The sequence below is a fragment of the Aphidius gifuensis genome, linkage group LG1 (assembly GCF_014905175.1).
Source record: "Aphidius gifuensis isolate YNYX2018 linkage group LG1, ASM1490517v1, whole genome shotgun sequence".
Classification (NCBI taxonomy): Eukaryota; Metazoa; Arthropoda; class Insecta; order Hymenoptera; family Braconidae; genus Aphidius; species Aphidius gifuensis.
This window is the reverse complement of record NC_057788.1, coordinates 28,665,934-28,681,195: the sequence shown is the minus strand read 5'-3', so window position 1 is coordinate 28,681,195 and position 15,262 is coordinate 28,665,934. Positions and strand designations below refer to the sequence as shown.

Genomic DNA, 15,262 nt, shown 5'->3' with positions numbered 1-15,262 from the left:
AACATGGTACACCACAAGACTGAAATAAATATGATCGTATAAACGATATTGAATTTGCATTTTGGGTCGAGTTTTATTTTTTATGGCGTTAATGACTTGGCTAACATTGTTTGTTTTTTTTTTTTTTATATTGTTTTATTGTTTCAGGGTCGGGTTAATTTTATTCTTTTTATTTTTTATAAAGTTGGATATTTATTTTGTAAATTAATTGATAATTTATCGAAGATGAATCAATGAGACATTTTAAATGAATGATTTTTGTTGTCAATTTTTTTTTGGGTCAAGGTTGGATCATCTACTTTATATATATATTTTTTTTTTTTTGAATATCAGGAAGTTGAAATATTCTCTGTATGTATATCTATGTCCATCTTTTTAGATACTGCAATAAGGTTTGTAAATTCGCGTGCAGATAAAATAATTTACATAAATAACCTGGCTATTTTTTAAAACTTTTTTTTTATTCAATTATTTTATTAGGTTTTTATTCAATTTTATTGTAAACTATTTTTTCATTTGATAGTAAAAATAATAATAGAAATAAAATATAATTTTTACAAGAAAAAAAAATTACAAATAATTTATAAAAATGTAATTTAAAATTAATAATTGTTAAAATATTTATTATAAAAATATATTTTTTAATTTACAGTCAAGTGAATAAATGGATTTTTTTTTTTAACTGGTGGTCTCACGATTTAAAAGAATATTTTAAAATAATAATATCAATGAATTCATTGGTGTTTATTCAAAGATCATCCAGATGGTTTTTAGCTTTGATTTTGACCAGTTACAATATTTTCTTCGAACACTTGATGATAAAAAAAAATTATAAAAAAAAGTTACATCAATTTGATGAGACAATCCAGGAGCACTTGAATTAATTGATGTTATATATTATAATAATTCATTGTTCATGTTTCAATAGACACTTTAAACAACATTAATAACAAAAAAAAACAAAAAATTTCTACGTAGAAATTTTATTTCTTGAATGGAAATTTTTTCGAAAATCAGTTAAATGATTAAGTAAATTTTATTATTTATTGTTTATTCAATAATTGTTTGTTTATTTTTAATTAAATAATTCATGTTATATTCGAAAATCGAATGTATATTATTAACATTTTTTCAATGCTAAAAAAAATACATTTATAAATAAAAATGATCAAGCTAACAAGTAAATTATATGAAATAAAGTGGAAAAAATTTATAAATATTATTGAGATATTGTTTAATATTGTTTAATAAATTTAACAACAATATAACGAGAATCATTTAAATATAATAACTATGGGATAATCGATTTATTAGAAATATAATCTCGTCATCTTGAATGACCAAACATCACGATTTTCTGGTATAATAAATACATTAAATACTCATTGAAAAAAAAAAAATATAAATAAATACTACACTGATGAGTCAATGAAATATTTTTACTATCTATTTGTGTTTATTTTTTTAGTTATTTATTATTCGCGATATATGTACTAAAAGTTGAAGGTAATCAATATGAAAATAATTTAAGAAAATATATGGGTCAGTGTATCATATTAGCACATTTAAAAAAATAAAAAATTTTTATTATTTTTTTTATACACTATTTTTAAATAAATGTTTCAGTTTTTTATTTTTTTTAAGTTAATACAATCGAGGGGTTGATAAGAGCTAATAGTTTCTAAACTCCAACTGATAATTTTTTCTATTTTCAACTAAAATCATATAAGCCACTGATTTTTTCATTTAAAAATTTTAATAAATTAATTTATTTTTCTAAGAAGTATTCTCAAGGTTTTTAATAAAAAAAAAAATAATTATTTTATTTTTTTACGTTGAAGAAGTTTAAATACGTCAGCTGAAAGTAATCAGTAAAATTATTACCTTGTAATGAAATAATAATTACTCATCATAAACATTTAAGAATGATCAAAAAAAAATAAACAAAATCTTTTTTTTTCCACTGATAAAAATTTAAAAAAGAAACAATAAAATTATCTTTTTTTTTTATTGGTTTATTACAATCATTATATTAATTTTTCAATTATTTTTCATTGAAAATTTATCAAATATTATTTAAAAAGTTAAGCTCGATTGAAGATATATTAATTTTATTTTTATGGATTTATAAAATAGCATGATCACGTGACATAAAGTTGGTAACATCCCAACAAATAAACCCATCATACTTGTTAGATCAATGGTATCATAGATAAATATTTATCAATACCCACGTCAACAAAAAATACTGATAAACTCATAAAAAAAATTAAAGTAATTAAAATTATTCCAAAACAATTTCAACAAATATTGTCAACGAAAAAAAAAAAATTAACCCAATTAATTATTTTCAATTTGAATTTAAAAAAAAAAGGTCAATATTTAATCAATGATTTATCTTCATTGTGCTTGATAAAATCTCATCATGAGATAAAATTTAAAGACTTTGTTATCTTCAGGTTTTTTATGTCATTTTAAAATTAATTTGTCGTTTTATTTTTTTTTTTTTATCATAAATAATTTTTAAGTTATTTTGATAAAATAAAATAATGAGAATAATAATATAATATATTTTTTTTTGATGTTATTAATGGAGGAGGAAAATAACTTTTGAAGTGCAATCCCCTTCTTAGACAGTTTAAAACAATCCCCAGACTTAGATACCTATATTATAATGTCAGTGTCTATAGAACAGCACAGTTGTCGATCAGAAAGCACCAAGAATTGACGAATTTTTATATTTTTTATTTTAAAAATCTTATCAGCTTTTTTAAATTTTGTTTATCTATTTTTAGTTTATTATAAAGCCAATGTGAATTGTTGCCCAGCTGTTTTATATTAATAATATTCAACAAATTATTTAATTAATTTACTTGAAGAAAACGAAAGAAATTTAGTTTTAATTAAGGAATTTATCTCATTGGTAAGTTAAATAATTATAAATAATAAAAGGATAAAAATTAAATATCATTTATTTTCTAGGAATTATGTCAATCATAAATAACTTTTATAATCTTTTATTTTTCTAATTGATTTTGTAATTTAATTTTTTTTTTAAATTAAATAATTATTTATAATTTATATTCATACTCAATAATAAATACAACAATTTTTTAAAAATAACTGTAGTCAATTTATATTATTTTTTAAATATTTTATCAAAATAAAATGCGTTGTTCATATAAAATAAAAATAAAACCAAATATAAAAAAATTTTTTAAATAAAAAAAAATAATAAGGAAATAATATTTGTTGATCGACCTTGACAATGAAATTCACCGATCAAATTTAAATAAATAAATTTTCCACAACTAAATTTATTTATCATTTATATTTTTCATAAAAAAAATTATAAATTAAATATTAAATATATCAACACTGGTTAGCACTTAAAAATTTGACTAAAAAAATAATTACAAACATACATAAAATAATTGTTATATATTTATAAATTTAATATCCCTCACCCGAGACTTGATGCAATTTAGTGTGACTGTAATATGCAACACACATGTCAGCCTAAAATTAACTGCAAATTTAACGACAAAAATTTTTTTATTATTTAAATAATAATTTTTAATAACATCATAAAATTTAAATAATAAAAGAATAAATATAAAATGGAATGAAATAATATATATTTAAATAATTTATAAAAAAATTTCTATAGAAAAAAATTACGATAGAAAAAAATTACGATAGAAAAAAATTTCGATAGAAAAAAATTACGATAGAAAAAAATTACTATAGAAAAAAATTACGATAGAAAAAAATTGCTATAGAAAAAAATTACGATAGAAAAAATTACGATAGAAAAAAATTGCTATAGAAAAAAATTACGATAGAAAAAAATTACGATAGAAAAAAATTACTATAGAAAAAATTACGATAGAAAAAAATTAAATAACGTCATTCTAAAAATAAATTATGAGTAAAAGAAAAAAAAGACATTATAACAATTGAAATGGTTGACAATTGTTCAGTGTAAATATGACAATATGAATTTTTTTTATAATATCGTGTAGGTTTGTTTGAATAATCGTGAGCGATTAAATAATTGACTTAAATATTTATGTCTTGTATTATCATTTAATATGAGGATGGAAGTGATCATCAGTATTCCGACGTGTTTAAATATCACTCGTCTCATAATGTGTACATATATTTATATATATATTTACCGGTGTTTCGTGTCTCAACCTAAACATTGTCCTCGATCCAAATACAACATGTTAGGCATTTGCTAACGATCATGCAGGTCGCTTATCAACATCGTCATTTTTATTTCTTTATTTTAACTTTCACCTTTTTTGATAGCTAAAAAAAAATAAACAAAATTATATATACCCTTATTTTTTTAATCAATTTATTTATCCCTTTTTTTTTGTTCAATTAATTTACTTAATTATTTATAAATATTTATTATTGCAATCATCAAAATTGACACACCTGTATTGTTTTATCTTTCTTTCCACTCCCAGATTAAAAATATAATTTTTTATTTTTCAATTTACTCTTCACCACACCTATTTTATTAATTTTTTAAATTTAAAATTATTATTTATAAAAATATCATAATTTCTCATGGGACTTGTATTTATGTTATTTATTTTTAATTATAGAAAAAAATGGCTAGCTTAAAAACTGCACTTGGTATTGATGAATTGACTGATAAAAAATCAAATATTTGGAGAGCATTGTTTGCTGAATTTTTTGGAACAATGTTATTAAATTTTTTTGGTTGTGGTGCAGTTGTAACAAATAATGTTGTTGCAATTGCTCTTGCATTTGGTCTTGTTGTTGCTGGAGTTATTCAAAGTATTGGACATGTATCTGGTGGTCATATTAATCCAGCTGTAACAATGGGTCTTTTGGCAATTGGAAAAGTAATGAAAAATAATCAATTATTAATTGTAACTAGTTGTTAATAATATAATATAAATAATGTAATTATTTTTTTTAAAGATATCAGTTGTCAAAGGATTTCTCTATGTTATTGCTCAATGTGCTGGTGCAATTGCTGGATCAGGAGTATTATATACATTATCAACAGATAATACAACAAGTTCTATTGGTGTTGTGTCATTGGTACCTGGTCTAGTACCATTTAAAGGTTTTGCTATTGAATTTTTTTTGGCATTAATACTGGTAATGGTTGTTTGTGGTGCTTGTGATCCAGCTAAACCAGAAAGCAAAGGAATTGCTCCACTTATAATTGGTCTTGCTGTAACTGTTGGTCATATTGTTGGTGTAAGTTTATTTTTTTTCAAATAAATTTTGTGTTAAAGATATTAAAATTTAAATTAATTTTATACAGATACCTAGAACTGGTGCTGGAATGAATCCAGCTCGTTCACTTGGCAGTGCAGTGATAATGAGCAAGTTTGAAAATCATTGGGTATACTGGATTGGTCCAATATTGGGAGGTATGGTTGGTGCTTGTTTTTATACGTATGCAATTAAACCAGCAAGTCTACCAGTAACACCAAAAAATTATGCATCAATTGCAACTGATGATAAAGAGGTAAAAAAAATATATCTATCATAATATTTGATAAAAAAATCAATAAAAAATTAGAAGGTCTATTAAATTCAAATGAAAGGAAATTAGTTTATTTTTCTTTGAATTTCAATTAAATTATTAGAAATATTTAGAGTTAATTGAACCCACAGAAATTCGAGTACATTGACAGTGGAAGAGGTGGACTTTAAGATGCTGTTTTGGTTTTCTAGCTCCAGCAATTTACCAACAAGAAGCAAACTTATCCAGCTTGAAATTATTTCGAAAGAAGAAAAATCTATTTAACATTGTCATCTGGAATTAATTGAGAAAATAATATGTTTTTTTGAATTAATTAATTAATTAAAATAAATGTCGTCGTGTTTTTTTTTTTTTTTTCTTTTTTCTGTCAAATTATATTTATTTTTCATTGTTCAATTTAATTGTTTTAAAAAGAATCAAAATTATTATTTCCATTTATTATTTATTCATTTTCATTTTGTGTCAAATTTATATTACCTACATATACTTTTTAAATATAATATGTATAAAAAAATCTGAATAAAATTATAATTTTTTATGTCAAATAAAATATGATTTGAATTTATTTATTTTATTGTAAAAAAAAAGAGACGAAATTTTAATAATTTTCTTTATCAGCATGCTAATCCTTTTGATAACATTATCAACGTGGAATAAAAATATTTTGTGTATAAAGAGAGCAGCACATACAAAGTTTCGATATTCTTTAAAGCTGAACCCAAGAAGACCCAATAAAATATTATTTCTAAATCTAATTTAGTCTTTCTGTCTAAACTAAAGTTACAGGTGTTCTACTAATGACTCGTTATTAATAACTATGTATCATTTGATAAGAAAAATAATGCTGTCTGTCATTTTTTTTATTTTTCTAAATGACGTGGCTAGCAGCTTAATAGACGGTTTAGTAAGTTAAAAATTTTCATAATAAAATTCAATATTTAAAAACCTATTTAACTATAATAAATAATTTTTTTTTTAGTGTAAAATTCATGAAGATTGTGAAGACTGGGCCTTTGAATGTTCAAACGGAATTTGTTTGATAAGAGGATGACTATTCGATAATATAAATTATTCAATTGATTCAAAATAATTATCAAAACGAATATAAATAAAATAAGAAAATTAGCTATTAAAATTCTTTTATTATAAATTTATAATTAATATTATTCAATGTTTATAATATTTTTAAAATATTTAAATAATAATAGTAAATAATGAGACAGTATTTAACTTACTTAGTTATCAATTATTTTTATTTTCTAAAAATATACTCAATCATTCTATAATTGTTTAAAAAATTATTACTATCAATAATTGATATTTTCATTTTTTTTTTCCATGATATTATTTATAAACTTTATCTACTTGACTAAAATAAAAGAAACCAAAGAAATATATTCAAAAAAATTGTTTAAAATGTTTATAATAATTTTATTATTATTATTCTTAAAGATATTTATAACATTTTGTTTTTCCAGTATAATATTTATTCCCACAATTCATCATTCAAATTTATCATTCATTCATAATTACAAAAAAGAATAATTGTTATTTAATTTTTCATATATTAATCAAACAATTTGATTGATTATTTTTATTTTATTTATAAAACTTGTTATATTTTTTAAAAGTATTTGATAAAAATATTGGATGTCGAAAATATTTTATTATAAATTGTTTGATCAATAATTTGATGGAACAATAGTCATAAAAAAAAAAAAAAACCATATAATATTGATGAACAGGGAAGAACCAAAAGTACCAAAAAGAAAAATTATTTAATAAAAAAAAAAAAAAAAGAGTTGAATCTTATAATTATCTCAAAAACATTTGGAATTAAAATATTTAAACTATTATACTTTTAGTTATTTATTATTACAATAATTATTATTAATGTATAAATGTAAATATATTATTTATAATTAACCTTCCATTTGTGAAAGTGTATCTTCAAGACTATCTTGAGTGTCAGTTGTATCATTTAAATTAATTGTGTCATTTGTTTGTGACAATGCAATAACAGAATCATTCATTGATTGTTCATTTTTTTGTTGACAAATTGAACCATCTGAATTATCAAATAAATCTTGTGTTGTATTAAGATTTTGTTGTTGTTGTTCATCAACAACACCTTGTTCAACTGTTGCATTATCAATTTCTTTATTTTCAACATCTGGCTGTTTTTCAATTTGATTTGTTTTATCATCATCAATATTATTATCATCATTAATTTGCATTTTTACAACTTGTTCTTGTTCATCTTTATCATTATCATTTATACCAGATATTTCAGTTAAATTATTAAGAACATTTTCTTGCATTTTAACAACATTATCTGTTGATTCAAGAATACTATTTAATTCTCTGCTTATATCATCAACACCACTTGATGCTTCCATTTTAATAAATACATCTGTTTTATTATATTCAACTGATGATGCATCTTGTTTATCTGTTTTATCGTCAGTAGTAGTGGTAGTATTTGCATCAGCAGTAGCATCAGCATCAGTTGCACCATCACCATTATCAGTAGCATCATCATCTTCAGCAGCAGCAGCAGCAGCAATAGCAATAGCTGTTAATGGTTGTACTTGTTCTTTTGGTTCATATTCTGGATCATGATCATTGTATGCTTTTTCTTCATCATAAATACTTTGCTTTCTTTTAACAAATACTCTTTTTAATGGTAATTCTTGTTCATCTTCTGAGTCATGTCTATCTGGTAACATGTCATCATTTGTTTCATATTCTTGTTGTTTTTTAGCTTGTAATTTTTGGATAACTAAACGTTGTGTTTCAAGTTGTTTTTCTAATTGCAATACTCTTTCACTGGTTGCATTATTATTTTTTGTTACTGGGGCTGTTGTTGCTGTGGTTGTTGTTGATGATGATGATGGTAATTGTAAATTACTTACAACAACTGGTTTTTTAACAGCAACATTTGTTGTTGTAATAGGTTTTTTCTCATTAGTACTTGTTTTATTTTGTGATGTTTTAAGTTCAAATTTTGGTGTATCAATTGGTGCTGCTGTTATTTTTTTTTGAACTAATTGTTGTGGTTTTTGTTGTTTTTCAGTTGATGTTGTTGTTGTTGATGATGATTGTTGTACTTGTGATGTTTGATTATTTGATTTTTTAAGAACAACACGTTTAACAACATTACCAATTGGTAATTTAGCTAATTCAGCTGGATCAATTGGTGTACCATCAGCATTAAGTAATACTTCACGTGTTGTATCACCTTGACGTATAATACGACGTATTATTGTACGTTTAACTTTAGTACCAGTTGTTGATGTTGCTGTTGCTGCAGCTGATGACGATGATGATGATGTTGTTGTTGTTGTTTTAATTGGTTCACCATCTTTTGTTGTTGTTGTAGTTGTTGTTGTTGTCTCAGCACCACCTGTTGGTTTTCTTACAACAACACGTTTAATTACCTTGACAGTATTAACTGATTTTTGTGTTGATGTAGCTGCTGGCACAACTGATGATGTTTCTGGTGATGCTTCAATTTTTTCTTTTTTGATTGTCTGGATTGTTTGTGCCTTGGGTGTTGATACTGTTGTCTCCTTCACCTGTTCCTGTGAAATTTTTGCTTGTTTTAATGGAATTTTATGTTCTTTGAATACCGAAGCAACAATCTTTTGTACCTCAGCTTCGGTAACATCATTTGTTGATGATTCATCATTAATTGTTTTATTTTGATTGTGTACAACCTTGAGATTGGAGCGTTGTGTTCCAGCTGATGTTCTAGTTGATGGCCTTGTCTCAGCAGCTTCATGTGATGATGGTGGTGGTGATGATGACGATGATTGTTGTTGTTGTTGTTGTTGTTGAATTGGTAACATTGTTTTAATTGCTTTTCTAACAATTTTACCTTCTTTATTACGTACAAAGATAATTTGTTTTTCACCAACTTTTTCATCTGTCTCAACAGCACCAGAATCATTATCATACTTACTTAGTACTTCACGTTTTGGTGTTTTTGGAAGTTTTTTAGCGACATAAGCTGGTGGTTCATAATCATCATCACCATCTGAATATGGTTCTTCCTCGTCATCCTCGTCATCAGATTCAGTATCGATTTTTCCCTTGTTCCTCCTTCTCCTTGACTGGCCATCATCATTGTCTGGTCTCTTTTTTTCACCTGCATCAACATGTTGCTTAATATGAGTAACATAATCAGCACGATTACGACAAGTTTCATTACATAGTTCACAAGTTAATGCAAGTCCTGAATTTTTAGAATGTGCCATATCATGTAATTCAAGACTTTCTTTTCTTCTAAATGTTTTTCCACATTTATCACAAATAAAAGGTCTTTCATCGTCATGAGTACGCATATGTCGGGTTAAATGATGTGATAATAAAAATGTTTTTGAACAAAGTTTACAAAGATACGGACGATGTCCAGCATGAGTTTGTAAATGACGTGAAAGTTTAGTACTTGTACGAAATGCTTCTTTACAATATTCACATGTGAATGTATTATCATCATTGTGTAATATTTCATGACGTTCAAGACCTTGTTTATAGGTAAATCTTTTACTACAAATATTACATTGAAATGGTTTTGTTGTTTTATGGGAATTATCTTGATGTTTTTCAAGTTCTTCATTTGTTAAAAATTCTCTATCGCAATGTTGACATGAATAACGCATATCTTGACGATGTATTTTTTCATGTCGTTGAAGTAAATTTGGACGATTAAATGATTTACTACAAATAGTACACATATAAGGTTTTTCGGCTGAATGAATAATCATATGTTTTTGCAAATCATATTTTGTAAAAAACATACGACTACATAATGTACATTTAAAATTACGTTCACGATGTGCATTATCAATATGTACTTGTAATGATTGACGCAGAGGAAATGTACGTTCACATTGATTACAAGCATGAACACGAATTTCTCCACTTTCATTTCTATCATCATCATCATCATCATCATAATCATCATCATTTTTTTCATCAATAAAATCACTCTCACCTTCACTGATGCTTCTTGATACACGATAATTACTATCGCTTCTCTCCACTTTTGGTGTTGCTGGTGCCACTGCTGGTGCTGTTGGTGTTGCTGCATGACGTGGTGGACGACCACGAGGACGTGATACTATTACTGGTGCTGGTGGTGCTGACTGTTGTTGTTGTTGTTGTTGTTGTTGATCACCATTGTCCACCCTCGGCTTCTTGACTGGTTGTTCACGTTCAACACCACCACTACGTTTACCACTACTACCAATAAATTCTGCTTTATTATCACCAGCATTTATTGGTGGAAATGGTCGAGGAAGTGTACCAGTCATTGGATATGCACGAAGTGCCTCATCTGCTTTTTTACATTGTTGCTTAAATTTATATGAACGATCTAAATTCCAGCGACAATTGTTACAAATCATTTGAGGCATTCCATCAGCAGAGTACACCTAAAAAACAAAAATAAACAAATATAAAAATTTATAACAATATATTCAAATTTCAATAATTAAATTTTTATTTGTTTTTTTTAAATTTTAATATTCGTTTTGATCGATTGGCAACAATACAACTCAATGGATAACATAGATTTCAATAAGATCAACATGACAAATGCTATTGACCACACATCAATTACCGTTGAATAAAATAAAGAAAAAAAATACATCCATTTCAACACCAGACATAATTTTTTTTTTTTTTTTTTTTTTTCCATCATCCAAATAACGCATGCCCAGTAATAAAAAAAAAAAAAAACAATACATTTTTTAATTTTAATATTTCTAAACCAATCAAAATTATGAAATTTTTTTTTTTTAAAATAAAAATTTACAACAGTTGATATGTAAAATAAATATTTACCTCAATTGCAACACAAGACATTATTTGTAGAGTTAGAGGTACATTAAATGGCCTGCTGTGATGATCTCTTTCATATATAAAGTTGAGAGGCTCCGATTCCGTCAAACAAAAACGACAAACACGTCTTGAACGAAGTGGCGCCGGTCTACTTTCCATTTTAATCGATTTATAAATAATATTAATTTATAAAATAATAACTAATAATTAATTTTTAATTATATTTAAAAATAATATAATAATAACTTGTTTAACTTTTTATATTTTGATAAATTATAATTAATATTTGTGATTATTTATTTGGATTTAACAGATACACAACACACACGATGTACATGTATATTATATTATTATTGGAGACACCCCGATTTGTTCATCAATAGGAAACGACGCCGAGCGTCGGTAAAGCGTCGCGTTGTTACAAGCTATATGACCGTGATGGTGGATCAAGTGAACTGGGACTCCGTTTTGCTCCGTTTTTGCTATTCGTGGCGTCTTCATATTATCAGCCATTATTCTTTTACACAGTGGCGACATTTAAGAAAATAACCAATGGCGCCCATGTGTTCTGTTTATCTGTTGGTAAACATTATCGTTACATTGCTTACTGTCGGTAATATAGAACACTTGTTTGACAACATTAATTTAAGTTTAAAAAAAATTTAAATGCAATTGAACAATAAACAATAATAATTTTAATTTATAAATAAAACGTAAATTAATAAAATATGAATTGTATTTTATTGAAATTGTTAATAATAATTAAATAGAGTAAACACAAGTGTGTAATTGATAAACTTTTGATTGAAAAAAAAATGTTTGATCAAGTTTGGATGATGAGTCATTGATGACGTTAATTAAAAGTAGTCAAACAATTGTTAACTGATGAAATTAAATTTGACAAGTATATAAATTATGTTGATAAGAAAAAATGTTTTATTAATTTTTTACTAACAATTGTAGAGTTAAATAAATACAGGTGTTTTATTTATAAATTGAAAAAAAAAAAAAATTGAAATAATAAAAGAATGTAGTAAATTAAAGTTTGGATATTAAAATTTTATTAGTTAAAAAATATGTTGTATTTGATTAAATATATTCAATTGTATTTTTTACAAATTTTATGTACAGTTAATTAAGCTTTGTCAATAAGACTATTCAAATATTGGTTTATAAAATTTTATCGGTTGATTAAATTCGGAATAATTTATTGATGAATTTAGTATATAAAGAGATTGACGGTATTAAAAATATTAACTGAAAGTTAAAGAACGAAAAAATTTCATTATTTTTTTTTTGAATAATAAAATATTTAAAAATGCTGAGTTTAGGATTAATTAGAATTTTTGTGTTGGTTATTTTGATGGTTAATATTGTATCAATATTTCCAAGTGCTGGACAACAATTAATTGATGAAAATTTGGAAAATAATTCAGAAAATAATACAATTCAATTGACAAATTTATCAGAAAAAAATTATAACGAAGAAATTAATTTATCAGCTCAAAATAAAACATCTCGAAAAGGAAAATCATGGATTTAAAAAATTATTATATATACCAGTGGATAAAATATATTAAATTAATATTAAAAAAATTGTTTTTTAATTTTTTTATTAATTACAAATATGCAATTGTATAATTGAAGAATTCATTGTGAATTGTGGAATAATAACAACATAATTTTGTGACATTTTTTAATAAAAGATGGACCTTGTAAATGTTATATTACTTGATTTTTATTCAACTAGAATTTTTACGGAGGTGGGATAGATGCGAAGCGTCTCACCATAGAATTGTTATTACTACAATTATACAGTTAACTAAAATGCTTTGATATTTATTTTAAACAAAAGAAAGTTTAATGTTTTATATGAGAATTACCAATTTGTAAAATCATCAACATTGTCATGACTAGCATAACAGTTATAATCTTTATTATTGACGATACATTCATTGAAATTAATTTGTGCCAATGAAATAGACGACTTGAAATGAATTTTTACTCTTCGAAGACAACTTGTCATTGCCATCATGGCATAATTAAATTTACCTTGTAAAAGTAATATCAAAATTTCATAAGAAGATTTAGCATCATTGGATTTATCATTCAATACAAGATTATCAATACATTTAAGTATTGACTCTGTTGATTTATTTATCATATAACAATTTTCAAAAATACTATTTCCTGACTGTATTGCCTGAAAAATAATATTCATTTAATGTAAAATAATTATTTCATATTATTTAAAATTGTAAAATTATTCTGACCTTGAGATAAGAAATAATTGATTGATTAAACTTCGATGATACAGATTGAAAGCATTGATTTGTTTTAAAATTTGCATCATCACCTGCTGCGATAATTTTTTGTCGTGGAAAATTTAAACAACAATCAATTGATTTATTTGTTCCATCTTCGATACTCCAAACAACATCATCTTGATATGATCTAGTCTCTAACTCAATTATACTGAGATCAATATTTTGTTTTGTAATATTTTCTTTAAATATATTCAATTGATTATTATATAATGTTAATGATGATTTATATTGGCCTAATGAATTGCCTCTTGCATAAGTACGATTAATCTATAAATATATTATTATTTTATATCAAATTTAATTAAAATTTAGTAAATAAATTAATAGTAAACCTTTTCATCAGTGTTTATTTTTTTTCCGGAATTTTTCATTATTTTTATACAGCTGTAAAAATTATTTGTTGTATTTGACACGATTTTATCTAAAATTTTTGTTACATTATTGTTGATACAATCATTTAATTGTTTGATAATTGTTGTATTTTTTTCATTCATTGTTTTTAATAAATCCAGATAAATTTTATCGGAATTTTGCCTATTTTTTTTTGATATTTCATTGTCAATACAATTTAGTATTTTTAGTGGAGTATCATCTTTTTTAGAACAGCTTGGATAATTTAATACCACGTTATGATTTAACTTTGAATAAAAATAAAATATTATTATTAATATTATTATACAAAAAAGCAATGAAAATTTATCATTATGATATTAGACTTACTAAAATTTCAGATTTTATAAATTCGTAATAATTTTGTAATTGATTATTCAGGCATTGCTGATTTTTCCCTGTTAATGAAAGAATTGCAGAGATGATTTGTTTCTTTGAATTTTGAAGACAAATTTCATTATTTTTTTTATTATCAGAATTTTTAATTGTATTCTGAAAATTACGTATTGTATTTGGAAAAATATCATTCACATTTGACCATGATTCGGTCGTAATATCTCTCAATAATAAATTCGTTTCATTATTATAATATGACAAATTTATAATTTTAATATCAGTTTTAGTATTATTGTTGTTTTCGTAATTGTCATTGTAGTTGTTATTAAGATTTTCTATTTTTTTTGAAATTGAATATTTTAGAGAACCCCACATTTGTCCATTTATCTTTTTATATAAAAAATTGTCAATAAAAATAATTTGTTATATTAATATATTGAATTTAAAATTTAAAAAAATACGTACCATTGATGGAATGAATATGAAAAAAACAAAAATGCTTTTTAGTGTCTTCATCGTTAAGATTTATTCAGTTAAAATAAACAATATTCAACTGAAATTGCAATTTTATTTGGGCTGTATTTATATGAATTTTGAAGACATTAAATTTATACATTTTAAAAAAGTACACGCGTGTTCCCATTTTACCTGTTTAATTAAGATTTAATTATTTTGAAGATTAGTAATTTATTTATTTTTTTCGCTCATATTGTTATCTTATTTTTTTTTGTTATATTTAATTTATATTTATTTTGTGATATTAAAATAACAACGTCTATGAGGATAGAAAAAATATCTCGAAAGTGATAACACCAGCAAT

At 24.0% G+C, this 15,262-nt stretch overlaps 2 protein-coding genes across 7 annotated transcripts; one reads left to right on the top strand and one right to left on the bottom strand.

Moving 5' to 3' along the window:
- The first annotated feature begins 2,590 nt into the window (after positions 1-2,590).
- On the top strand, positions 2,591-6,623 carry LOC122860171 (aquaporin AQPAn.G-like). Of its 2 annotated transcripts, none has more exons than XM_044163866.1 (5): positions 2,591-2,923; positions 4,624-4,886; positions 4,966-5,250; positions 5,318-5,524; positions 5,734-6,092. In XM_044163866.1, exons 2-5 carry the CDS (start codon positions 4,629-4,631, stop codon positions 5,773-5,775), a joined length of 792 nt encoding a protein of 263 aa, XP_044019801.1. In that variant the 5' UTR covers positions 2,591-2,923; positions 4,624-4,628; the 3' UTR covers positions 5,776-6,092. The 2 variants fall into 2 exon arrangements, with proteins under 2 accessions (XP_044019801.1, XP_044019802.1); XM_044163867.1 differs by having other exon boundaries at positions 2,596-2,923; positions 4,623-4,886; positions 5,674-6,623.
- A 158-nt stretch (positions 6,624-6,781) lies between these two features.
- Positions 6,782-11,846, bottom strand: LOC122860131 (uncharacterized protein DDB_G0284459-like). 5 transcript variants are annotated; one of them, XM_044163811.1, is made up of 4 exons: positions 11,393-11,846; positions 10,542-10,980; positions 9,196-9,692; positions 6,782-9,126 (listed from the first exon to the last, which is right to left on the bottom strand). In XM_044163811.1, the coding sequence occupies exons 1-4, from the start codon at positions 11,546-11,548 to the stop codon at positions 7,465-7,467; spliced, it is 2,754 nt and encodes a 917-aa protein (XP_044019746.1). In that variant the 5' UTR covers positions 11,549-11,846; the 3' UTR covers positions 6,782-7,464. The 5 variants fall into 5 exon arrangements, with proteins under 5 accessions (XP_044019746.1, XP_044019748.1, XP_044019749.1 ...); XM_044163813.1 differs by having other exon boundaries at positions 7,386-9,126; positions 9,262-9,692; positions 11,393-11,840; XM_044163814.1 differs by having other exon boundaries at positions 7,386-9,120; positions 9,262-9,692; positions 11,393-11,840.
- Between the last annotated feature and the right edge of the window lie 3,416 nt (positions 11,847-15,262).

What these genes read in the sequence shown, in the direction of transcription:
- LOC122860171 (XM_044163866.1), top strand. Translation starts at nt 4,629, where the DNA reads ATGGCTAGCTTAAAAACTGCACTTGGTATTGATGAATTGACTGATAAA. An exon ending in GTCTTTTGGCAATTGGAAAA is followed by an intron (nt 4,887 to 4,965) that starts GTAATGAAAAAT and finishes TTTTTTTTAAAG; the next exon opens with ATATCAGTTGTCAAAGGATT. An exon ending in TTGCAACTGATGATAAAGAG is followed by an intron (nt 5,525 to 5,733) that starts GTAAAAAAAATA and finishes TTGGTTTTCTAG; the next exon opens with CTCCAGCAATTTACCAACAA.
- LOC122860131 (XM_044163810.1), bottom strand. Translation starts at nt 11,548, where the DNA reads ATGGAAAGTAGACCGGCGCCACTTCGTTCAAGACGTGTTTGTCGTTTT. An exon ending in TGTCTTGTGTTGCAATTGAG is followed by an intron (nt 10,981 to 11,392) that starts GTAAATATTTAT and finishes TTTGTTTTTTAG; the next exon opens with GTGTACTCTGCTGATGGAAT. An exon ending in ATCAAGAAGCATCAGTGAAG is followed by an intron (nt 9,693 to 10,541) that starts GTGAGAGTGATT and finishes ATGTTGATGCAG; the next exon opens with GTGAAAAAAAGAGACCAGAC.